Consider the following 25,706-nt stretch of genomic DNA (forward strand, 5'->3'; position numbering starts at 1 on the left):
AGCATGCAGAAGAATAGAATTAATGGAATTGGGATTGGGTTTCATTTATCTATTCCTTATACCCGAACAAAAATATGCTATGCTCAGCACCCCTGTCCAGCTGAATCAGAATCAGGCTTATCACTGGTGTATGTCGTGAAATTTGTTTTGCAGCAGGGGTATAGTGCAATACACAAAAAAACTACAAATTAATATATGTATTACATATGTTGCTATATAAATTACATATATATGTAATTTATAGTATTTTTGTGTATTGCACACTACAGCTGCGCGTGTGCGCACGCGCACACACACACACACACACACATCCCCGAAAGCATCAAGTGTGTGTCTTCAGGCTCCTGTACCTGCTCTATAATGTTAGTAAAGAAGAGAGCATGTCCTATATTGAGGGGTGTCCTTAGTGATGGAGACATCGCCTTTTGAAGATGTCCTTGATGCTGGGGAGGCTAGTGCTCATGATGAGCTGGCTGAGTTTGCAACCCACAACAGCTTTTTCCAGTTCTGTTCAGTGGGCACCCCCCCCCCCATACCAGATGGTGATGCAGTCAGTTAGAATGCTCTCCACAGTACCTCTGTAGAAATTTGCAAAAGTCCTTGAGATACCAAGTCACCTCAAACTCACAATGAAATATAGCCACTGTTGTGCCTCCTTTGTAGTTCTGTAAGTATGTTGAGCTTTGGAGATGTTACCACCCAGAAACTTAGAGCTGCTTGCCCTCTCCACTGCTGACCCTTCAATGAGGACTAGTGGGTGTTCCCTTGACTTCTCCTTCCTGAAGTCCACAATCAATTCCTTGCTCTTACTGACAGTGAGTGCAAGGTCGTTGTTGTGAAACCACTCAACCAGTTGATCTACCTCACTCCTGTACACTGTGGAATTATTCCTTGTTTAATGCACAGGAAGGCTTATTGTTATGTATTTGGTTTGCTTATTAATATTGAGTTATTTGTGGTAAGTATAAACAGAAAATGAGAGAAGTTCTTTGTTGGAACTCTAACCTGAAACATTAATATTTTTGCTTTCCACTGGTGCTATCTGACCTGAGTATTTTGAGGATTCTCCATTTTTATCTCAGATTCCCAGCATCTGCAGTGTTCCCTCGTGTGTGTGGTAAATACTGCTTATTTTTGTTTTGAAATTGCTCCCAATAGGTGAAAGCAGAGGCTTCGTGGGATTCCAATGTCCATAACTGTGTGTCACTGAGCAAAGGGACACCAGTTGATGAGCGTGTTTTCCTCATCGTGAAGGCGGTGGTGAAGCTGAGTCATCCTGCTGACATGCAGCTGGTGCTGCGTAAACGCATCTGCGTAAACGTCTATAGCCGGCAGGTACAGTCAAGTCAACTGGTCATGATAAATTTGTAGCAACACACGCACAATGCTGAGGAGCTCAGCCGGCCAGGCAGCGTGTACAGACAAGAGTACAGTCAGTGTTTCCATAAAACCATAAGACACAGGAGCAGAATTAGGCCATTCTGCCCATCGAATCTGGTCCACAATTCCATCATGGCTGATCCCGGATCCCATTCAATCCCATACACCTGCCTTCTGGCCATATCCTTCGATGCCCTGACCAAACAGGAAACTGTCAACTTCCACCTTAAGTATACCCATGGACTTGGCCTCCATCACAGTCTGTGGCAGAGCATTTCACAGATCCACTACTCCCTGTCTAAAAAAAATTCCTCCTTGCCTCTGTTCTAAAAGGTTGCCCCTCAATTTTGAGGCTGTGCCCTCTAGTTCTGGATAGCCCCAACACAGGAAACATCCTCTTCACATCCACCCTATCTAGTCCTTTCAACATTCAGTAGGTTTCAATGAGATCCCCATGCATTCTTCTAAGTCCCAGTGAGTACAGGCTAATACTGTCAAACATTTGTTAACCTCTTCATTCCTGAAATCATCCTCATGAACCTCCTCTGGACTCTTCAATGACAACATATCCTTTCTGAGATATGGCGCCTAAGACTGTTGAACATATTCCAAGTGCAGCCTGACTAGTGTCTTATTATGCTTCAGCATTATCTCCTTGCCCTGAAATAAATGCCAACATTGTGTTTGCCTTATTTACCACAGACTCAACCTGTAATTAACCTTATGAGAGTCCTGCACAAGGACTCCTAAGTCCCTCTGGACCTCTGATATTTGAACCTTCTCCCCATTTAAATAACAGTCTGCACTTTTGTTCCTTTTACCAAATGCATGATCATTTCCCAACACTATATTCCATCTGCCTCTTTTTTTGCCCATTCTTCATATTTGTCTAAGTCCTGCTGCAAATGCATTGCTTCCTCAGCACTACCTATCCCTCCACATATCTTTGTATCATCAGCAAACTTCGTCACAAAGCTATCAATTCCATTATCTAAATCATTGACAAACAATGTGAAAAGTAGTGATCCCAATACTGACCCCTGAGGAACACCACTAGTCACTGGCAGGCAAACAGAAAAGGCCCCTTTTATTCCCACTCGCTGCCTCCTGCCTGTCAGCCCATGCCGGTATCTTTCCTGTAAGGCCATAGAATTTTATCTTGTTAAGCAGCCTCGGGTGGCATCTTATCAAGTGCCTTCTGAAAAGCTAAGTAAATGACATCCACTGCCTCTCCTTGGTTCACCTGCTTGTTACCTCCTCAAAGAACTCTAACAGATTTGTCAGGTACGATTTCCCTTCACAGAAACCATGCTGACTTTGACTTATTTTATCATTAGTCTCCAAGTACCCAAAAACCTCATCCTTAACAATAGACCCCAACATTTTCCCAACCACTGAGGTGAGGCTAACTGGCCTATAATTTTCTTTCTTTTGCCTTCCTCCCTTCTTAAAGAGAGGAGTGACATTTGCAGTCTTTCAATCCTCTGGAACTATGCCAGAATCAAGTGATTCTTTAAAAATCAGGAAGTCCGGATGAAGAGTCTTGGCCCGAAAAGTGGACTGTGCTCTTTTCCATAGATGCTGCCTGGCCTGCTGAGTTTTGTTTTCCAGCATCTGCAAATTTTCTGTTTTCATGATAAAATAGTACTTCATTATACTTGTTGAATTCAGTGGTGTGTTGGCTAATTTCCTACTGTGGGAGAGTCTAGAACTGGAGGACATAGCCTCTGAATACAAGGACATCCCTTTAAACCAGGGGTTCCCAACCTGGGATCCACAGATCCCTCAGTTAGTGGTAGGGGCCAATGGCACAAAAAAGATTGGGAACCCCTGCTTTAGACAGAGGTGAGGAGGAATTTCTTTTGTCTGATGGTAATGAATCAGTGGAATTCATTGCCACAGATGGCTGTGAAGGCCAAGTCATTGGTTATATTTAAAGCAGAGTTGGTGAAATTTTTGATTAGGGTGTCAGAGATTACGGGGAGAAGACAGAAGAATAGGGTGAGGGTGAGAAGGATAATAAATCAGCCATTATAGAATGGCAGAGCAGGTTTGATGGCCTGAGTGTCTTAAATTCAGATCCTATCTCTTAAGGTCGAATTTAAATTAAAAATTTAAGACTGATCTCTATATTTACTAGTGTGAATTACTCTTGCTTAAGAGATTGGAAAAGTCTGCTGTAAGTACTCCTGATTGATGGCTAGTGGCCATGTTGGGAAGTCTGCCAGCAGATATTACTTTGTAACTTTGTTAGCTTTTTTTATTTAAATGTTTTAATTTAATTTTTGATTTAATTTATTCCTTATAATTGTTGAATGTTGTTGATTTTTGTTGCATGTTGTGCCATGGCCAACGCACCACAGCAAATTCCTAATACACGTAAACAGAGTTGTTAAAATAATACATGGCAAATAAAGTTGATCCTTGATGACCAACACACAGAGGTGCTGGAGGAACTCAGTGGATCAGGTAGCACCAATGGAGGGAGGTGGACAGTTGACGCTTTGGCTCAAAGCCCTTCATCAGCTCTCAATTAATCAGGTGTCCTGAAGAAGGATCTTGACCTGAAATGTCAGATGTCTACTTCCCTCTGTAGATGCTGCCTGACGTGCTGAATTTCTCCAGCTATCTGAACGTTGCTCCAGATTTCCAACATTTGCAGTCTCCTGTATCTGCACTAATTCATGACCTAGTTCTGTTGGTCCTAATGAGAAAAGTATCAGGAAACTTGTTGAAACTTTGTGCTGGGAAGTTGTATAGTTCTGGATGTTTACGCATTACAGACTCCATCTGAGGACTTTGGGTTTCCCATGCCTGACCTCTGAGAGCCAATCCAACATTGTAAAATCTTGGGTAGTTTCATACACTCCATAATCAGACAAACGATAACCGTAGTTCAATAGATTTTAACTACTTTCATTTGGTGTTCCAGTTATGGTGATGAGTTCCGCCTGAATGGTACATGGCTAATCCAGAGCACTAAGAGCATTGGATAGGGGTAATTTGCCCCTTCACCTTGATCTGGTAGGCTGGTGTGCAATGTACTGACATGTCACTTATACCAAGAAATGTCATTACAGGGTTTTGCACAAAATTTCTTGAGAAGAATGTCGCACAGAGGTACGCTGAATGTATGTGGAGTGACCTTTGAGATTGTCTCCAATATCCCAGAGGTATTTAAACATTGTGTTTCTGATGATATTTCCTGAACTATTTTTAATGCTCTTTGTATTAATTGACTCTTAATAATTTGCTACTACTAATATTATTATACTGCTTTTCTATCTGGAATGACATGATAACCTACTAGTTAGCCCAACACTCTACAGCGTAAGCTGTAAGATCGGGTTTCATTTCGCCCCACTCTCTGCAGGTCCTCCGGGAGCTTCAGTTTCCTCCCACGTTCCAAAGACGAGTTAGGATTAGGAAGTTGTGGGGAAGCCCATGTTGATGCTGTCCAGCACAACCCTCACTGTACAAAATGAAGCACTTTGCTGTATGTTTTGATGTACATGTGACAAATAGAACTAATCTTAAAATATAGTCCATGGTAATCATTGAAAAAGGGTGTTCGGGAAGGCTGATTTAACGCGTGAATTTAACCTGTATATTTACTAAGTAAACCATTGGCTGCCTGTGAGGTATTTACTCTGGAGCAGTGTGGAAGTCAAGCTGGGAAATTCGAAGCCCTTCCCCACTGATCTCCATCAGGTGGAAGAAGAGCCTCACCTGCCCATTCATCTCCTCCCTCACCTCCGTTCAGAGCCCTGAACAGCCCTTCCTGGTGAGGCAACACTTCACCCGCAAGTCTGTTGCAGTCACCTACTGCTCTGGTGCAACCTCATCTACATCAGTGAAACCCAACGTAGATTGGGTGTCTGCTTTGATGAACACCTTCACTCTGTCTGTAACAAGCAGGATTTTTTGGTGGCCAGCCATTTTAATTCCAATCCCCATTCCCATGCTGCCATGTCATTGCATGGCATTCTGTACTGCCACAATGAGGCCACTTGCAGGTTGGAGGAGCAACACTTCATATTCTGTCTGGCTCACCTTCAACCTGATTGCGTGAACATCGATTTCTCTAACTTCCGGTAATTTTCCCCCTTCCCTCTTCTGTTCCCTACTCTGGCTCTGGCTCTTCTCACCTGCCGATTACCTCTCCCTGATGCCTCTCCACCTTCCCTTTCTCACATGGTCCAATCTCCTATCAAATGCTTCCTTCTTCAGCCCTTGACCCCTTTCACCTATCATCTCCCAGCTTCTTGCTTCATTCCTCCCCCCAAACCACCTTCCTTCCTCCTCACCTGGTTTCACCTATCACTTGCCAGCTTGTACTCCGCTCTCCACGCCCCTCCCCCCAGCTTCCTATGCTGGCTGCTTGTCCTTTCCTTTCCAGAGAGGATTTTTGGTAGCAGATCAAGATCTGGAATACATGTTGTAAAAGATTGGTGGAAGCAGCTTTAATACTAACTTTCAAAAAGACAGGGATACTTATATTAAAAAAAAATGTAAAAACCCTGGGAGTAAGTAAGGAAACGCAGGACAAGTTAGATTGAACTATTAAGATTGGCACAGGCGCAATAGGTGAACAAATTTCTTCCTACATTCCCAATTTGATATAAAAATGAAGATTGTTATAGCCATTAAGTATAGGGAATGAAAACTTATTAAAACCATCATGAATTTTCAAGACTTGCAAATGTATGTTTAATTGTTACCTCACTTGCAATGAGCCATGTTAATGACCACCCTTTTCGAACTATTTGTGCTTACTTACTCCTTTGAACGACTTTCTGTTAAATTTCTTCATTTTTGTGAGTCTATGAAAGATATTTATTCCTTTTGGCCTCTTCAGGAAATTAAAGTCTGATGTCACTGGTGGTGGTGTCTATTGTGTCCAACGATAATGGGAAACTTGTATGGGAGAGTTTTTAAAGTGGAAAAGCTGTGATGCTGGGACAGTTCCACCTGCTCAACCGATCCAGTGGTGCAAACAAGTGTGACAAACTGGGGTATTCTTTGGTTGCAGTGGATGACCATGAGGTCGTCTGTGCTCGTCACGCCCTTCTCTCTCTGTTACATTACCGTCTTCCTGGCCTTTGGATCTCACTGTAGTCTCATTCGCCCAGTCTGCTGGAGCTGACTCTCATGCTAGGACAGGGCATGTCCCTATCTCACCTTTGTATGAGGCCATCGGCTGCCCTCGCATGGTTGAGCCCACCTGTCAAAGCAATGTACTGGGGTGTGGCTGCTTTCACATGCTAACAGCTGCTTGGAGCCATGGATGAGAGCTGAGTGTCCAGTGGGGACCAGAGGTGAGTGATCTGCCCCTCAGTGGACATGACAAGCCCCTTCATTAGAGGTACTACCCCATCATAGACACACCATACTGCTCTAATGATACTGGTATCAATTCATTAAATGTCCTCCAAACCTTCGTACCTTCTGACTTCCCCATTGTATTCCAACTGTGGGAGAACTAGGAGGTATTCAGTAAATCTTTAGTATACCTGTTAATGCTTTCTGAGGTGAACTAATCCTTGCTGTTTCAGGATGCTCAGGCATCTGAAGACCGTGAAACCCTGGCACGGATGGCAGCTGAACTGGAAAATGCAGAGTCTGCTGAGAAGGAAGCCTACATTGAGAAATACCTGCGTAGTGTACTGGCGGTGGAGAACATCCTTACACTGGACCGCCTACGCCAGGTGAGTATCAATGATAATGTTTGAAATACTTTAAACTGTTGATTATGGTGGCTTCTGTTGCTGTTTCTACTTCAACATTTTCATGATGTGTGCAGGTAAGGAAGGTTAGAATCCAAACCAGATTTAGCATTAAAACAAATAAGGTATTATATATTTTATTTGTAATTTTGTGTCATTAGAAAGCAGTTCTGTAAAAGTAGGTGAACTACATTTTCATTCGGTTTAATTGTTTGTCGGTAAATTTTTTTTAGTATTTATTGATTTTTTTAATCAATATGCATTTTTGCAATCTTGGAATTTAAGGGTTTGCAGCAATAATAACAATATTTTTGAGTTTAACTGGCAAGTAATCACCCATCTCATCAGATTCTACCTTTGCTAGAGTCTGCAACTCCTAAATCAGCCTCGTCAGCCACCTTAAAAGTCCATAACAGAGTGGAAGCAACAGTTCTTCAATCCTATAGAGCTATCTGAGAAAGGAGCACAAAAGTAGTACAGACAATCCTGATGAAGGGTCTCAGCCCAAAATGTAACTGTTTATTCCCCTCCATAGATGCTGCCTGATCTGTTGAGTTCTTCCATCGTTTTGTCTGTGTTGCTCAAATTTTCCAGCGTCTCTTGTGTATCCGTGAATCCATCCATTATGGCTTTTTGGGTTACAGAAATTCATCTTTCCAATATTCACAAATCACCATCAAAAATTTGAGATGTAGAATATGATCTTCTCCCACAAAATTGGTGTGAAAAGGAAATAAATCAACAGGAAATTTGGCAGGTGGTGATGACCTGACCTGACAGGAAATTGCAACACAGACCAATTTCTAAGAACACAATTATGAGGGTCTTCTTTAAGGTTTGTGTTTTGGCTCAGGGACAGGTGGAAGGGTTTTGTGAAGGATTTCACTGGAGGTATAAGGAAACTGCTTGATGAGCGGTTGAAAGAATAATTAAAAGTGTTGTTTAATATTAAATCTGTTTCATGAGTTTGAGCTGAGCACAGATCAAATTAGAAGTGAACCTAATTGCACATCAGTGTAGTTGTTGATTTAAAAGAAAATACCTGGAGTGTATAAACTTTATTTTCTGTAAACTGTTTTTGTTTATTTTTAAATGCTCTAAACTTTTAGCCTCCACAGCAGAACACTATTATTTAAAGGACACAAACCGGACTGAACGGGTAGGCGTATTGTCTCTGCCTACTCCTGCCCCACTGAATTCACATCCTCAAACAGCTATTCCATTTTTTCCCTTTGCTTCAGTCCCATCCCTTCCCTTTCCACCTACATCAGTAACACTTCTCATGCTATCAATCTCCTCAATAACTTGGTTCCCTGGTCCTGACTGCCTCATTTTCATCATGGATGTTTAGTCCTTATGCACTTCTATCCCTCACCAACATCTGCTCCATATCCCAAACATCCCCATCTTCCCACCGCCTTTACGGTGATAGAGTTCCTCTTGTCCTTATCTACCACTGCATGAGCCTCCACGTGCAACACATCATCCTCCACAACTTCCGCCATCACCAAAGGGATCCTACTACTAAACATATCTTTACCTCCAGCTCCACCCCCTCCACTTTCTGCAGGGATTGCTTCCACTGCAATTCGCTTGTCCATTCATTCCTCCCCGTTAATCTCCCTTCCGGCACTTATCCCTGGAAGTGGCCTAAATGCTACACCTGCCCATTTGCCTCCTGTCTCACCTCCATTCAGGGCTCCAAACAGTCCTTTCAAGTGAGGCAACACTTCACCTGCGAATCTGCTAGGGTTGTCCATTGTGTCTGGTACACCTGATGCGGCCTCATTTACTTTGGTCATAAATTGGGGGATTGTTTCGTTGCACAGCTCCACCCCATCTGACAAACTTTTAAAATCTGATTCCTGTTCCCTTTCCGACGTGTTGGTCCATGGCCACCTCATGTGCCAAGATAAGACACTCTTAGGGTTGAGGAACAGCACCTATATTCTGCCCGGGTTGCTTCCAACCTGATGGTATGAATTCAATTTCTCTTTCAGGTGAAAACGTTTTCCCTCTTTCCCCCCCTCTCCCACATTCCTCCTCTTCTATTCCCCACTCTGACCTTTTACGCCTTCTCACCTGCTTAACACCTTCCCCCTGGTCCCCTCTTCCTTTCCTTTTTCCTCTAGTCCACTCTTCCCTCCTATCAGATTCCTTCTTCTCCAGCCCTTTAACTTTCCCACCCACTTGACCTCACCTATCACCTTCTGGCTATCCTCCTTCCCCTCTCTCCAACTTTTTATTCTGGCGTCTTCCTTTCTAGTCCTGAAGAAGGATCTCAGCCTGAAAAGTCAACTGCTTATTCACTTCCATAGCTGCTGCCCGACCTGCTGAGTTCCTCCAGCATTTTGTGTGTATTGCTCTGGATTTCCACATCTGCAAAAATTTCTCATGGTGGTTATTTAAAGGGAGTTGCTTACCTATGAGTCTAATGGTGTCTCAGATTGATATGTTTAGAGTTTGGGGATGTTCAAGTGTTCACCAAATGACTTTCATCTCCAATCTCATTAAAGGCACTAACTTATGTTTTTATTGGAGTCATTGTTTTGATTGTCCACCCTCTTATTAATTTGTCAGCATTCTACATCTGTATATCAGTTTGTCCTTTTGCAAGTTACTCTTCTGGTAATTTCTTCCATTTCCCATTCTGGCTCCCCTCTTACCCTTTCTCTTCTCATCTGCCCATCACCTTCCCCCTGGTGCCTCTCCTCCTTCCCTTTCTCCCATGGTACACTTGCCTCTCCTTTCAGATTTCTCCTTCTTCAGCCTTTTAACTTTTCCACCTATCACCTCCCTGCATCTCACTTTATCTCCACACCTCTGCCCACCCTCCTTCCCCCACACTGGGCTTCACCAGCTTGTACTCTTCCCTTTTCCCATCATTTCTTTCTTTCTCCTTTCATTCCAGTGCTGACGAATAGTCTCAGCCCAACTGTTTATTCCTCTCCGTAGATGTTGCCTCTCTTGCTGAGTTCCTCCAGAATTTTGTATGTGTAAATCTGGATTCCCAGCATCTGCAAAATCTCTTGGGTTATTCTTACCCTGATTAAGCTAGAAAAAGGAAAAAGAAGGATCTATTTTTGCAAGGGCATCAAAGCTACCAGAATTAGAGTCATAAAGCACTACAGCACAGAAACAGGCCCTTCGGTCCCTCTAATACGTGCTGAAACATTAATCTGCCTAGTCCCATTGACCTGCACCCGGACCACAGCCCTCCATATCCCTCCTTTCCATGTATCCAAATTTTTCTTAAATGTTGAAATTGACCCTGCATCCACCACTTCTGCTAGCAGTTTGTTCCACACTCTGAGTGAGGAAGTTCCCCCTCAGGTTAAAGATTTCCTCTTTTGCCATTGACCCATAATCTTAGTGGAAAAAGCCTATATTGATGGATGTTGTGTACATAGATTTTCAGAAGATCCTTGACAAGGTGCCACACATGAGGCTTCTTCGGCTGTCCATCGATTTCGATGTTGACTGTGCTGAGAGATTAGTTTCTGCAGGCAAGTTTATGGGCCACAAGACCAGCATTGGATCGGCACCGTTGATTGGTCTAGCACCGAATGTCTGCGTTCATGACCTGCTTCATATTTCTTCTGCCTTTTCTCCTCGATAGCTGGGATTGACTTCTTGACAATGCAGTGCCAACTACTTCTGTCCAAAGCATCTTTCTCCCAAGTGTTGACATTCATGTCAGTGTTCTTCTTATGGCACTTGAGTATGAGGCTGCTTAATAAGCTAAAAGCCCATGGTATTACGGGAAAGATACTATCATGGATAAAGCATTGGCTGATTGACAGGAGGCAAAGAGTGTGAATAAAGGGAGTCTTTTCTGGTTGGCTGCTGGTGACTAGTGGTTCCATGGGGCTCTGTGGTGGGACACTTTTTACGATATATGTCAATGACTTGCCTAGCAGAATTGATGGCTTTGTGGCCAAGTTTGTGGCTGAAACAAAGATAGATGGTGGGGCAAGTAGTTTTGAGGAAGTAGAGAGGCTACAGAAAGACTTGGACAGATTGGGAGAATGGGCTAAGAAATGGCAGATGGAATATAGTGTCAGGAAGTGTATGATTGTGCACTTTGGTAGAAGAAATGAAAGGGTTGACTGTTTTCTAAATGGATAGAAAATGTAAAAGTCTGAGGTGCAAAGGTACCTGGGAGTCCTTGTGCACGATTCCCTACAGGTTAATTTGCAGGTTGAGTCGGTGGTGAGGAAGGCAAATGCGATGTTAGCATTCATTTCAAGAGGACGAGAAAATAAAAGCAAGACTGTAATGCTGAGGATTTATAAATACTGTTGAGGCATCAATTGGAATGTTGTGTGTAGCTTTGGGCCCCTTAGCTTAGAAAGGATGGGCTGACATTGGAGAGAATTCAAAGGATATTCACGAAAATGATTCCAGGATTGAATGGCTTGTTATATGAAGACCGTTTGATTGCTCTGGGCCTGTATTCACTAGAGTTCATAAGAATGATGGGTGACCTCATTGAAACCTATCGAATGTTGATAGAGTCGATGTGGAGAGGATGTTTCTTATGGTGAGGGAGTCTAAGAATAGATGAGGAATTTCTTATATCTTATGGTCTTATATCTCTCATAATTTTGTATATCTCTATCAAATCGCCCCTCAATTTTCTACATTCTATGGAAAAAGAAGTTCTAATTTATTCAACCTTTTCCTGTAACCCAGGACCTTAAAACATCCTTGTAAATTTTCTCTGTACTCCTTCAAATCTTATTTACATCTTTCGTCTAAGTAGGTGACCAAAACTGGACTCAAAACTTTAAATTAGGCCTCACCAATGTCTTATACACCATCAACATAACATCCCATCTCCTGAAGTCAGTACTTTGAAGGTCAATGTGCCAAAAGCTTTCTTAACCATCCTACCCACCTGTGACACCACTTTCAAGGAACAATGAATCTAAACATCGGTTGGTTGAGAAACTAGAATGCATTGTTTTGGGTAACAGTGGCTGCAGATTCTGTTCTGATACTCAGGATATGTTTTTAAAAATAAAGAGTTTGCAAGGTTTTGTGGAAAATGTGTTCCTTTAAAGAGCTAGTATGGATTTAATATGCTGAATGACGGTCAGCAGCACAGTCACTATTCTCAGACTTTATAATGAAGGCTATAGAAGTAATGAGACGAGCTGAGGGTGAAGTTATTGGTAGAGAGTATCCTGGAGTTTTGGGAAATACGTATATCTTTTTTATTCTGTCTAGCTGAAAAGCCAGTGCTTGCTTACGTGCTGAAATGTTAATTTTGCATTGTGGAACTGCTGATTTCTCTGAGCTGTCCAGTCCTGTCTTGTCCTGATCGTGTGTTGTGTTGTTTCTCTGCCGTGTTTCGTGAACAGGAGGTTGCAGTAAAAGAACAATTGAATGCAAAACGTAAATTGACCAGAAGATGCAACAGTTCTCCAAACGTCAACCGGGTATGAGCTTAAGTTAATTTTTCCTGTTGTGCCCATGTGAAGCTGCTTTTCACTGTATTGCTGAGAGCATTCTTCAGTGTGTAAGTTCAAATTGCAGGATTATCAACTTTAGAGTACTGAACAAAATTCTTTCTGAAGGATATTTATCCTCGTGGGAGGAGGGAGTGGTGGTAGTATGACAGCGTGGTTATTAGTGTAATACTATCACAGTGCCAACAGCCTGGGGTCAATTCCCGCTTCTGTCTGTAAGGAGTTTGAATGTTCTCCCCGTGATCGCGTGGGTTTCTTCCAAATGCTCTGGTTTTCTCCCATGTTCCAAAGAAATACGGGCTAGAGGGTTAATTGGGCAGCACAAGCTCAATGGGCCAGAAGGGCTTGTTGCCGTGCTGTATCTCTAAATAAAATAAAACTATAAAATAAAATTTCACAAGACTTAGTTGTGGAGCGTATCTGTCGATTTGGGTTTAAAGAAACCTTCAAAGAAGAGTTTTATCTGGCTTTATAAAGTGATTTGTTAATATAAATGTAAGCTTTTGTTGTTAATGAGAATGACTTCAATTTCTGTTCAGTTTGTTGGCAACTAAGGAACACTTATTACCAAGAGATGAGTCTCTAGAAGTGGTTTATTTACTATGTGTATTATCAGAAACAGTGCTGGTGAAAGAATGCATAATAACTCTCCTCCAAATGTAAGGAAATGGCGGGAATTTTTCTCCTTGCATCTGGTGTTAGGAAGTAGAAGCCTTCATAGGAATAGTGAAAAATGCAGAATTCCTTATAGTTCCTAAAAGGTAAGTAGATGAATGTTTCGCCATTAACTTTTATTTAAAAAGTAGAAAAATGAGAAGACACAAATTGAGAAGATAGCCCCTTTTGTACCTTGTATGGGACTCCTTCATTGCCATGTGCTTCTGTGAGTGAAATATCCTTCTTGGTACTTATACGTAACCATGTACTCACACGAAACCATGTACTCACACGAAACCATGTACTCCAGTGACAGTAAAGCATCTCGCCATAGTATTGGCAAGCTAGGTATGGATTGTGACTGCACATTGATGAACTGGCAGAGTTTCAAGTTCAGTCTTAAAGTACAGTGGTGTCACAATTTCTCATTAGTACTGACCACTGATTTATGGTATTAAGAGAGTTGTATAGTTTGTGTAATGTATTTCATACTATCCACAGAGCATGGCTGTCAACTGATTCCAGTTATGAAACATAATTCATGTGAAAGCAAATCACATTAATTAAGTTAATTAATAAAATGTATCCCTTAATTTTGGTCATTCATAAGAAACTTGTAATTTACACTGTCATACATATTGTCTGCACTTTGGGAAAATATTTTCCATATTTTCCCAAAGCCTCAGCAGTTTGGCCTTGACGTCGGTGCTTGTGTGTTCACAAACCTGCTTAAAGCAAAGCTTTGGCAATTCAGCCATGTCCCAGCTGATGGTCAAACCAGTACAAAGTGCTGAACGTTTCTGAAAGCCTCTGACATTAAAACCTATCAAACATTAATAAAACCATATCAATTTAGTAAAACCATATCATATTAATAAAAAATATCAAATATTTTATCAAACACAATGGAATCATAGAGACATTGCAGCACAGAAGCAGGCCCTTTGGCCTATCTAATCAATGCTGAATTATTATCCTATCAACCTCCATACACCACCCATCAATGTACCTATCCAAACTCCTCTTAAGTGTTGAAATCGAACTTGCATCCACCACATCCGCTGACAGCCCGTACCATACCCTCACCACCCTCTGAGTGAAGAAGTTCCCCTTCATGTTCTCCTCAAATATTTCACCTTTCATCCTTAACCTAGTATGACTCCCTAGTTGTAGTCTCACCCAACCTCAGTGGAAAAAGCCTGCTTGCATTATCCTGTCTATTAATAGGCATCCGTTAGTCTCGTGAGACTAAGGCAAGCCTGGGCAAGGTTGTATGGAAGACCAGCAATTGCCCGTGCTGCAAGTTTCCCCTCTCCACGCCATCAATGTTGTCCAAGGGAAGGGCACTAGGGCCGATACAGCTTGGCACCGGTGTCGTCGCAGAGCAATGTGTGGTTAAGTGCCTTGCTCAAGGACACAACACGCTGCCCCAGCTGAGGCTCGAACTAGCAACCTTCAGATCACTAGATCGACACCTTAACCACTTGGCCATGCGCCAACACGTATCCTACCTATACCCTTATAATTTCATATACCTCTAAGAAATCTCCCCTCATTCTCCTACACTCTTTAGGGAGTAAAGCCCAAACCTATTTGGCCTTTTCCTATAACTCAAGTCCCTGTAAATTTCCTCTATACTCTTTCAGTTTTGTGATATCGTTCCTGTAGATAGGTGACCAGAACTGTACACAGTACTCCAAATTAGGCGTCGCCAGTATTGAACTAAATTCAAAAAATCAAATTTATTGGTATTTTATGATTTAATAATATAATTAAAATTGCAAATTAATTTGCCATTAATTCTTCAGCAGTCCTGCCAAAGACTTAAATTCCTATGTAAGGAAAGGCCATGAGGGCTAATGTTTTAATAATGTAGTGTGCATGCATCATGTACAAGATGTGCTGTTCAAATTTGCAAAAGATTTTTTGATGAGTATACCCTTCCCATAACTTCCCTCGCTTAAGTAGGAGCAAAACATGATGTTAGCAATTCCGACAGCTCAGTGTGTGATTGCCTGTGGAGGTACAGTCCCTTCACTATATGGATGAATTGGTTCAAGAAGGCCACCTCCCGGACCGCTGAGTGTAGGAAAAATTGTTGGCTTTGCCAGCGATGCCCATATCCACCTGAATGAATTGAGGGGAAAAGATACTTACCTTGTTAGCTTTTGAAGTCTCAACTTGTGTAACATGTACTGCTTATATTAGATGAGGAATCATTTTGTAAAGCATCATGTTAACTGCTCCACTATAGTACCACCCTGCTAAATAGACTGGCATTGCTTTCTGTTTCTCTGGAGTGAAGAATGCTGAGGGGGTGACCTTGTATGGGTATACAAATTCATGAGGGGCATGGATCAGGTAAATCCTTTTCTAACTGTCCTATGATTATAGCCTGCTGGTGTAACAGTTGAGTAAATATTTAAAATGGATGTAAAACACAATTTCAAACTTCTTTTCACTGTCACCATTCAAATTTAGATTCTTAGAATTGTACAGCATGGAAACAGATCCTTGTTCATGCTGATCAACATGATTATCTTCACTAATCTAGTTTGTTTACATTGGCCTAGAATCCCCTAAAGTTCCTCTTCTTTCCACTAAACTATTCAAAATGTCTTTTAATCTTGTAATTATACCTGCCTCTCCTACTTCCTCTATCAGCTTGTTCCATATATCCACCATCTTATGGAAAATCTAGCCTCTTGGATCCCCTTTTACCTGAAAACTATGCCCTCCCTCTGGTTTTAGCCTCCTTATCCCTGTAATGAAGACTGTGACCACTTACCCAATCTATGCCCCTTGTGATTTTGTATACTCCTTAAGGTGACCCCTCAGCCTCCTTCACTCCAGGGAAACCAGTGCCAGCCTGTTTAAAAGGGTTTTACTGAGGCATTGCAATTAGCATAACACTTTAGTGGTCGCGACTGGGGTTCCATTCCTGCTACTGTCTGTTAGGAGTTTGCACATTCTCCACAAGGGTTTCGCCTCGCGCTCCAAAGATGTACTAGTTAGGGTTCGCGTGTTGCGGCACACTATGTTGGTGCCTGGCATGGTAACTCTTGCAGGCTGCCCCAGCACAATCCTAAGACTGTATTGGCTATTAATACAAGCAACTCATTCCACCGTATGTTTTGATGTGCATGTGACAAATAATGCTAATCTTTAAAAGATTTAAAAGATGTAGAATTACCTTCTCTCATTTGAACATTTGGACGTACTATGATGCCTGAGTAGCATCAGAATCAGGTTTATTATCACCGGCATGTGTCAGATATAAAATAGATTAAAAGTAGTGCAAAAACAGAAATAATATATTTTTTTTTTAACAAGTGAGGTAGTGTCCATTTAGGAATCGCCTGGCAGAGGGGTAGAAGGTGTACCTGAATCGTTTAAAGTTCCTGTAACGTGTCTTTCTTGATCTTTTTTCTTTAAAGTTATCTGGGAGCCGACATGACCTCAACACAAGATCGAGCCTTGAACGTAACAAGGTAACCACATTTTAACTCAAGTATAACACAGAATATTTGTTAATCTGCTCCAATCAATAATTCCCTTCATGATCAAAATCAGATTTTGATCATTAGTCCTGATTAACTGAATCCAGAGTAAGATTATAAAAAGTAAGAACAGCAGCAGGCCATTCGGCTCATTAAGCCTGCTCTATCTTTCAGCAAGATTGGCAAATCTAACTTTGACCATTTTTTTTTTTGCCCCATCCCATAATCCTCAATTCCCTTGTTGTCTAAACATCTATCCACCTCAGCTACAAGAATTCAGCATTCCCAGGTCTAGGGTAAGGAATTATAAACACTTGCAGCCTTTTCATGGAAGAAATTCTTTGTCATGTTGGCCTTAAGTGAGATTTGCCTATTCACACTATGCCTTCTGGTCTGTGAAGGCCTGTCAAGTCTCTGAAGAAAATTACTTTTGCGTAAGCATCTCAAATAGTTTTGTTCAACTTTCAAGAGATGCAGATGCTGCTGCTTTATAAATTCTGCAAGCTGATGAGATTAAACTCATCATGGTAGCATAGTGGCTAGTGCAATGCTTTACAGTGCCAGAGATCGTGGTTCAGGTCCTGCCACTGTCTGTAAGGAGTTTGTGCGTTCTCCCCACGTGGGTTTCCTCACACAGTCCAAAGCCGTACAGATTACGAATAGTAAACTATGTGTTGGTGCCAGAAGCATGGTGACACTTGCAGGCTGCACCCCCACCCCCACCCCCAGCACATACGTGGACTGTGTTGGTCATTGATGCATACGACACATTTCACTGTATGTTTTGCTGTTTAGGAGTACATGTGACAAATAAAGCCAATCTTTAATCTGTCATGTTATGAAGGAATTTCTCCTTTTATATAACCAAGTAACAATTACAGCATGGAAACAGGCCATCTCGGCCCTTCTAGTCCATGCCAAACTCTTACTCTCACCTAGTCCCACCGACCTGCACTCAGCCCATAACCCTCCATTCCTTTCCTGTCCTCAAACCTTTCATCCATTTGTGTTCATTGTTATTACAGTGTCAGGTTCCATAACAATCATCTTTCATTACTTGGCAAGCAATCAGTAAATACTGAAAAGTGATTGCCTATCAAATTTTATTCTGTGTCAATTACTAACACTAATTACAAAACCACTGCAATATCTTGAGTGTCAGTTAGTGTTTTGTCCAGATTTCAGTGTTGTAGAACATAGAATACTACAGCACAGTCTGAGCCCTTCAGCCCACAGTGTGCCAACCTTTCAACCTGCTCTAAGATCAACCTAACCCTTCCCTCCCACACAGCCCTCCTCATCCATGTGCCCACCTAAGAGTCTTTTCAATACCCCTAATATATCTGGCTCCACCACCATCCCTGGCAGCATCTTGCATGCATCCACCACTCTCTGTGTAGTTTTTAAAATAACTTACCAATGACATCCTCTCCTCACCACCCCCATACTTTACTCCAGTCACCTTAAAATTATTCCCCCCCCCCCCCCCCGCCGCTTATAGCTATTGCCACCAAGGGCACAAGTCTCTGGCAATTCACTTGATCTATGCCTCTTATCACTTTGTACACTTCTATGAAGTTGCCACTCATTCTCCTTCACCCCAAAGAGGAAGAGCCTTAGCTTGCTCAATCTTTCTTCATTAGATTTGCTCTCTTATCCAGGCAGCATCCTGGTAAAATCATAAAGAGGTGGATTTAAAACATTGCTACTTGAGTGCTGGGCCCATAGTTGTATGTATTTCTGTTAGTTATAGTAAAAACAATATGGTAATGAGAGGCCTTAATGTTGGATACTACCTTTTTGAGGCATTGAATTTTGAAAGTGTCCTCGATGTTGGGGAAGCTAGTGCCCATGATGGAGCTGGCTGAGTTTACAATCTTCAACTTTTCCGATCCTGTACATTGGCACCTCCATACCAGATGTGGTGTAAGAAATGAGTGAGAGAAGAATTCTGTGGGGTGAAGTTCATTTTACAACTTAGTTTATCATCTTCCTCATTTTGTCCTTTAAAGCAGGGAGCCAAAAGATCAAGGTAAAATGATAAATGAATCCTGTGTTTTTCCTGGGCAGAGCCGATGGGAGAGTCACCAGGACATATCCATGGCTGCACTGCAGACAAACAAGAGGACGCCTCCACATCGTTCCCCAGTGTCCCGCTATTCATTGCCACCCCAGTCACAAGATGCAGGTGAGAACTGGGCAAAGAGGACACTTGGAACAAATTTAGGTTTATTTCAAGGGATTTCAGGCAAGCTGAAACATCTGAGTCATAAAGTTTTGAAGCAAGTGGAATTTCAGCTCTATGAAGGGGAATAAACAGTCAATGTTTCCGGTCAAGAGGTTTCATCTGTCCTGATAAGGATCTAAGCACGAAACGTTGACTGTTTATTCTCCCTGTATAGATGTTGCCTGACTTGCTGAGTCCCTCCAGTATTTTGGGTGTTGCTGTGGATTTCCAGCACTGGCAGAATGTGCTATGTTTATGAATCATAGCTCTGTTACATAGAACAGCACAGTACAGGAACAGGCCCTTCAGCCCATGGTGTCTGTACAGACCAGGATGCTAATTCAAGTGACCAATTCACCTTCCTGCACCCCAATTTTCCTGACTTCTTCATAGTTGTAGAGCGCTACAGCAAGAGACAGCCCCTTTGGCCCATCTTGCCCATGCCAGTCTTACTCTGCTTAGTTCCATCAGCCTGTCTGAATGCCTTAAGCATTGCTGCTGGACCTGCTTCCCTGGCAGTGTGTTTCAGGCACCCACCACTCTTGAGTGTGAAAGCAAAACCTGTCTAAAGAGCCTCCTCTAAATCTGTGGAGTTCTTGGCCTGGTTACATCAGAAACTGCATGAAGACTTGTTTGCTCTAATGCTCTAGACATTCATGATATGGCCAGATTCTTCAAAAGGTTTGAGACAACCACTCAAATCAGAGCTTTTGTACATTCAAAGGAGATCTTTAGATGTGATGGTTGAAGGATAGAGTGAAGCACAATCACATTTCCTAGATCCATGTGCCAGGAGATGTAGACAGGTTGAATACAAAAATCCTTTGTTACTTATTGGTAGGAAGAGTACAAGAACTATTTTTAAATGGTGAGAATCTAATAATTAGCAAATTGGTGTGTTAGCTCATGAAATACAAGCAGGCTTTTTCCACTGAAGTTGGGTGGGACGACAACCAGAGGTCATGGGTTACGGGTGAAAAGTTTAAGGGGAACATAAAGGGAAACTTCTTCACTCTGAAGGCTGTGAGAATGTGGAATGAGCTGCCTTCACAAGTAGTGCAGGCGAGCTCAATTTCAACGTTTTAAGAGAAGTCTGGATAGGTACATGGACAGTAGGGATGTGGAGGGCAATGGTCCCGGTGCAGGTCGATGTGAGTAGGCAGTTTAAATAGTTTGGCATGGAATAAATGGGCCAAAGGGCCTGTTTATGCTGTACTTTTCTATGACTCTGTGATGCTATGAGTCAAACAGCCAAGTCATTGGGTATATTTAAAGCAGAGGTTTTATAGGTTCTTGATTAGTGAGGGAGTAAAGGTTACAGGGGGCTGGAGAATGGGGTTGAGAGGGGTGATAGAATGGTAGAGCAGACTCCATGGGCCGAATGGCCAAATTCTGCTCCTATGTATTGTGCTCTAAACTTCCCCCTCATCTTATCCCCACAATATCTCCTCTAGCATTTGACTTTTCCACCCTGGGAAAAAGACTCTATCTCTGCTCCTCATAATTCTGTGTTTCTATCAGGTTACCCCTCAGCTTATGATGCTCCAGGGGAAATTACTCAAGTTTGTTCAACTTCTCCTCATAGTTAGTAACCTTAGTTTACTTTTCTAATTGTTTCATATGATGCATTACCCTATTTTTTAAAAATAAAACTTGCATCCCTAAAGAAAAGGACAGTGCAGATGCATTGTACTTGAGCTGAGGAACATGCACACAGTAGCCACTTTATTAGGTACAGGAGTGGGACACAGTGTGCTCTCCTGCTGCTGTAGCCCATCCACTTCAAGGTTCAACGTGATGTGCGTTCAGAGATGATGCTCTCACACCACTGTTGTAACGTGTGGTCACCTTCCTGTCAACTTGAACCAGTCTGGCCATTCTTCTCTCTCATTAACAAGGCATTTTGCCCACAAAACAGTCACTCTCTGTATGTTTTTATTTGTTGTTTGCACCATTTTTTGTAAACTCTGGAGACAGTTGTGTGTGAAAATCACACATCTGCAATTTCTGAGGTACTCAAACCACCAACAATCATTCCATGGTCAAAGTCACTGAGATCACATTTCTTCCCCACTCTGATGTTTGGTCTGAACAACTGAACCTCTTGATCATGTCTGCGTGCTTTTATGCGTTGAGTTGATGCCATATGATTGGCTGATTAGATATTTGCATTAATGGACAGGTATACAGGTGTAACTAATAAAGTGGCCACTGAATTTATCTCCCCTTCAATGAAGTGGTTTCCACCTGGGGTACTTTACTTTTCAAACTGCGAAAGAAGAGCAGGTGTTGGAAATGATGAGCATCTGTGAAAGGTGGAGTTTGGATGAAAGGTCAACAACAGGAAGCAATATCTTCGTTCCCATATTTGTGCTTCCTCAGTATTTGTATTGTTTTGTTCTTGTTGTATTAAGTTTCTCCTCCATCATAAAAAACCCCAGTAATTGGCTGTCTTTTATGGAGTTTCTTCCTTTGACCCAAATTGTCTTTTATTTCATGAGCTCTCTTTATTTGTTGATGATGCATACATCAGACCTGAATTTTGCATGTTTACTATCATTGACGTGACATTGAAATTTGTTGTTTTGCTGCAACAGTACAGTGAATACATTTTAAAAAAACTAAATTACAGTAAATGTATATGAAAAATTTCAGTAGTGCAAAAAGAGAGTTAAAATAAACATTTCCAGTACCTCTTCTGCTTGTACTTTATTGAGATTTAAAGTATTTTGTAATTCCTTTAACTGATGTGAAAAATTAGTTAAAAGTTACAACTTTCTATTTCTTGCAAATCATGTAATTTTGTAAACCCTGTCATGTAACCCATGCTGTAGAAACACCCTGTTCATTCAAGCTACCACTGTGTATTATGCCTAATCCCTATAGATCTCGGCAGCTCCCTTAGGGACACTTTGAATAGATGGTTAACTAAAATCTATTTATCATAAGTGTTCAAGATTTAGCCGTCGACCTTTTTTTCAATCCAGACAAAGAGAAAAGGGCAGCTAACTAAATATTATTCTAATTCATGATTAAAAATGTGCAGATTGGTAATCCAGTGCTCTGGCAGATGCATTCCACTCAATATATAACCAGGTTTCGTTAGAGCAAATCACCACACCAAGATCAAAGTTTAAAATAAAGTTCAAATTAAATTTATTATCAAAATGCATATATGTTACCATATACAACCCTGTGATTAATTTTTCACATGCATTCACAGGAAAGAAAACAAATACAATAGAATTAATAAAAAGTTATGCATAAACAAAGACTGATAAACACTGAAAATAAGTCTTCAGTGCAGAAGAATATCCTTATAATCCACAAAACTACCAACATAGTGAGTATATTCACATAGTAAAAGTCACAGCGATTCCAGAATCAGGTTTAACATCACTAACGTTTGTCATGAAATTTTGTTCTGCGGCAGCAGTACATAATAAAAAGGTATAATTACAATAAATTAAATAAGTCAGGCAAAAAGAGAGCAAAAAATAAAAACCTAAAATAGTGAGGAAGCCTACATGGGTTGAATGTCCATTCAGAATCTGATGGCAGAGGGGAAGAAGCTGTTCCAGTTGCCTAACTTGGATTAGAGGGCTAGAAGGCATCCATTTGTTACAGAGTTTTAGCGACCTGGGATGTGGTGGAAGCAGATACAACAACATTTTAAGAGGCATTTAGGCAGGCACACTGACAGTCAAAGAATTGAGGGATATAGACCATGTGCAGACAGATGGGATCATTAGCATCGTATTCAGACAGCATAGGCTGAAGGTTCTACATAAAACAGCACAGCACAGGCCCTTTTACCTTGCTCCAAGATCAATCTAACCTTTCCCTCCAACATAGCCCTTTTTTTTAAATCATCCAGGAGCCTATCAAATGTCCTTAATTTATCTGCCTCTACCGCCACCCCCAACCCCCAGTAGCCTGCTCGGGCATCCACCAGTCTTTGTTTATATATTTTAAAAAATGCCTACCTCTGACATCTCCCCCAAACTTTCCTTCACTTGCCTTACGCTGGTGTCCTGATTCTTCTAGTCCTTCTAATGGTGGTTCTGTGCTAGTTTATTGATCTGGAGTTCAGTCTTAATGTAGAACATTACAGGTCTTTCGGCCCACAATGCTGATCTTTTAGCCTACTCTAAGGTCAGCCGAACCCTTTTCTCCTACATAGTCCTCCATTTTTCTTTTGTTCCTGTGCCTACCTAAGAGTTTCTTACATGCCCTAATGTATCTGCTTCTATTGCTACCCCTACCAGTGTTTCCGAGCACTTGCCCATCTGTGTTAAGAACGTACTTCTGATATCCCACCCAACCCATAATTTCATTGAGTCACCTTAAAATTATGCCCCTCGGTATTAGCCATTTTCAACCTGGGGCAAGTCACAGGCTGTCCTCTTAAGTTATGCCTCATATCATCCTGTACATCTCTATCAAGTCACCGTCATCCTCCTTTGCTCCAAAGAGAAAAGCCCTCGCTCGCTTAGCCTGTCTTCATAAGGCACATTCTCTAATCCAGTCAGCATCCTGGTAGTTCTTCCCTACATCCTCTCTAAAGCTTCCAGTTTTCCTATAACGAGGTGACCAGAACTGAACACAGTACTCCAAGTGTGGTCTAACCAGAGATTTATGGAGCTGCAATATGACCTTGTAGCTCTTGAATTCTCTTTAAGCATTATAAGTTACATTAGAGATTTAAAAACCAGCAATAGTGCTTCTGTGTGTCTGCTGTTTGTGTCCCGAGAGCACGGGTCTGGGACTTCAAGAATAGCCTTAGTGAGTAATTGCAGTCCATTCTGTGGAGACTATTGACTTGGTGCTCCACATTTAAAATGGTGGGTGGATTGTCTCATTGTGAACATGTATGAAGCAACATTCATTGAGGCAAGTGGAGAGTATTTCATCACAACCCTGGCTTCTGCCTTGTATATGTGAGAAGGTTTCGGAACTCAGTTATTTGCTGAAGATAACCAGCCTGTTTATGAGTCACAGCAGTTAAGTCCCTTGCTGGGTCCAATAGAATGACGTAAATGTGACAATATTTTATCAATAATATTGAACTTGGCCTATCTGAAAAACATTGCTGTGCTGGAACTAACAATCTCATATTTTCCCCATGCCACTGTGCTGGAATAATGGAATCTGTGTTTCGGTAAGGAATTTCAATCATATGTCAACGTCGATCCAAATTTACATCCAGTACAAGTTGGTTGCAAATATATGCTTCACATTCTCTGTTCATCCCTCTTCCAGTGTGTCTTTTTGTTTTGTTCACAACTTGTATGTGCTATCTTTTTAATTGATGCAGCAAACCTGTACAGTTGAAAGGAGATCATAATTTTGCAGTCAGTTTTTAAATGAACTGACCACACTTGCTGAAGGAATTGAGCAACTGACTGACTCAATGTCTCAGGATTTAGTGTGAGAATGCCAATCAAAGAATTGGAGTATCTGCTCATCACCAAAATGGATCTTCTGTAGTCCTGAGAACACAGAACAGGCCCTTTGGCCCACGATGTTCTGTTGAATCTCTGACTAACTACAAAATCAGCCTAACCCTTCCCCCTTCCCTCCCATGTGGCCCTCCATCAATTTTCCAGGAAACCTGAGTCTCTCTGGTGCTGTTGTGCTTTACTGCCATTGGGAAAAGATAAACAAACACAATTTAAATAAAATGACGATCTTACTGCAATTTATTTTGAAAAAGATCTTGAAAAATAACTTTTTAAATTGGTATCACTGCATTGATCTCTCATACCTAAAAGATGAATTCTTGATCTCTCCGTCTTCCTTGTTGCACCTTTTTTTTTGTCTGCCTGCACTGCATTTTATCTGTGATGGTAACACTTCAATCTGCTTTCCTGTTCATTTCCTTTTATGTGTGCATGGAATGATCTGACTGGATGGCATGCAAGCAAAAGCTTTCCACTATGTCAGTGCATGTGGCAATAAACCAATCTCGCCAACACCTCTTTAACATAGCTTAAGATGTCTTTCTGTCGAGAAGTCTCTACATCTGGTCAGTACTCAAGTCTTTCACTTTGTTCTGCTGTCATGGGGTGCTTCTGAAGAGAGTTGGATACTACAGTACAAACGTGTTTTTTAAAGATAGATCTGAGTTATAGTGAAAGATTGAATAGATTAGGACTTTATTCCTTGGAATGTAGAAGATTGAGGGGAGATTTGATAGAGGTAAACAAAATTATGAGAGTATAGTTAAGATAAATGCAAACAGGCTTTTTTCATTTAGGTTGGGTGAGACGACAACTAGAAGTCATGAATTAAAGGTGAAAGGTGAACTATTTAAGGGGAACGAGAGGGGGATCTTTTTAACTCGGGGTGATGCGAGTGTGGAACAAGCTGAAGAGCAGCAAGTGGTGGATGCTGGCTTGATTTCAACATTCCTTTTGTCCATCCTCGCCATCTTGCTTATAGGGAAATTCGTGAAATAATGTCGGTGTTGTCATCTTTTCTCAGACTCGTTGTCAGTGCTGGCAGCCTCATACTTGACTCCAGTGAAGGCCTTTGTACCTCAGATGCCCAAACTTCTCAAATCGCTTTTCCCTGTACGAGATGAGGAGAAGAGAAAGTCGCCTTCTCTGCCAAGTCAGGTGAGGAATTGTAACTGCATGCATGCTGCAATATTCTTTATACTCAGATTTACTTCATTTTCTTTTCATGGTGGGTGCAGTAAGGATGCAAGTGACTCTGCTGTCTGTGAAGGGAGCTAATT

General features: G+C 41.6%; 1 protein-coding gene across 2 annotated transcripts in view; it reads left to right on the forward strand.

Moving 5' to 3' along the window:
• LOC140201542 (kinesin-like protein KIF13B) overlaps positions 1-25,706 on the forward strand; it is a 271,092-nt gene that overhangs the window by 227,848 nt on the left and 17,538 nt on the right. For both annotated transcript variants that reach the window (XM_072265811.1, XM_072265812.1), the window contains exons 31-37: positions 1,159-1,335; positions 4,461-4,553; positions 6,936-7,088; positions 12,473-12,550; positions 16,675-16,728; positions 18,808-18,925; positions 25,451-25,584. In XM_072265811.1, coding sequence (XP_072121912.1) covers positions 1,159-1,335; positions 4,461-4,553; positions 6,936-7,088; positions 12,473-12,550; positions 16,675-16,728; positions 18,808-18,925; positions 25,451-25,584 — 807 coding nt within the window. The remainder of the gene's footprint in view (positions 1-1,158; positions 1,336-4,460; positions 4,554-6,935; positions 7,089-12,472; positions 12,551-16,674; positions 16,729-18,807; positions 18,926-25,450; positions 25,585-25,706) is intronic.

Source organism: Mobula birostris, chromosome 8 (assembly GCF_030028105.1).
Source record: "Mobula birostris isolate sMobBir1 chromosome 8, sMobBir1.hap1, whole genome shotgun sequence".
Taxonomy (NCBI): domain Eukaryota; kingdom Metazoa; phylum Chordata; class Chondrichthyes; order Myliobatiformes; family Myliobatidae; genus Mobula; species Mobula birostris.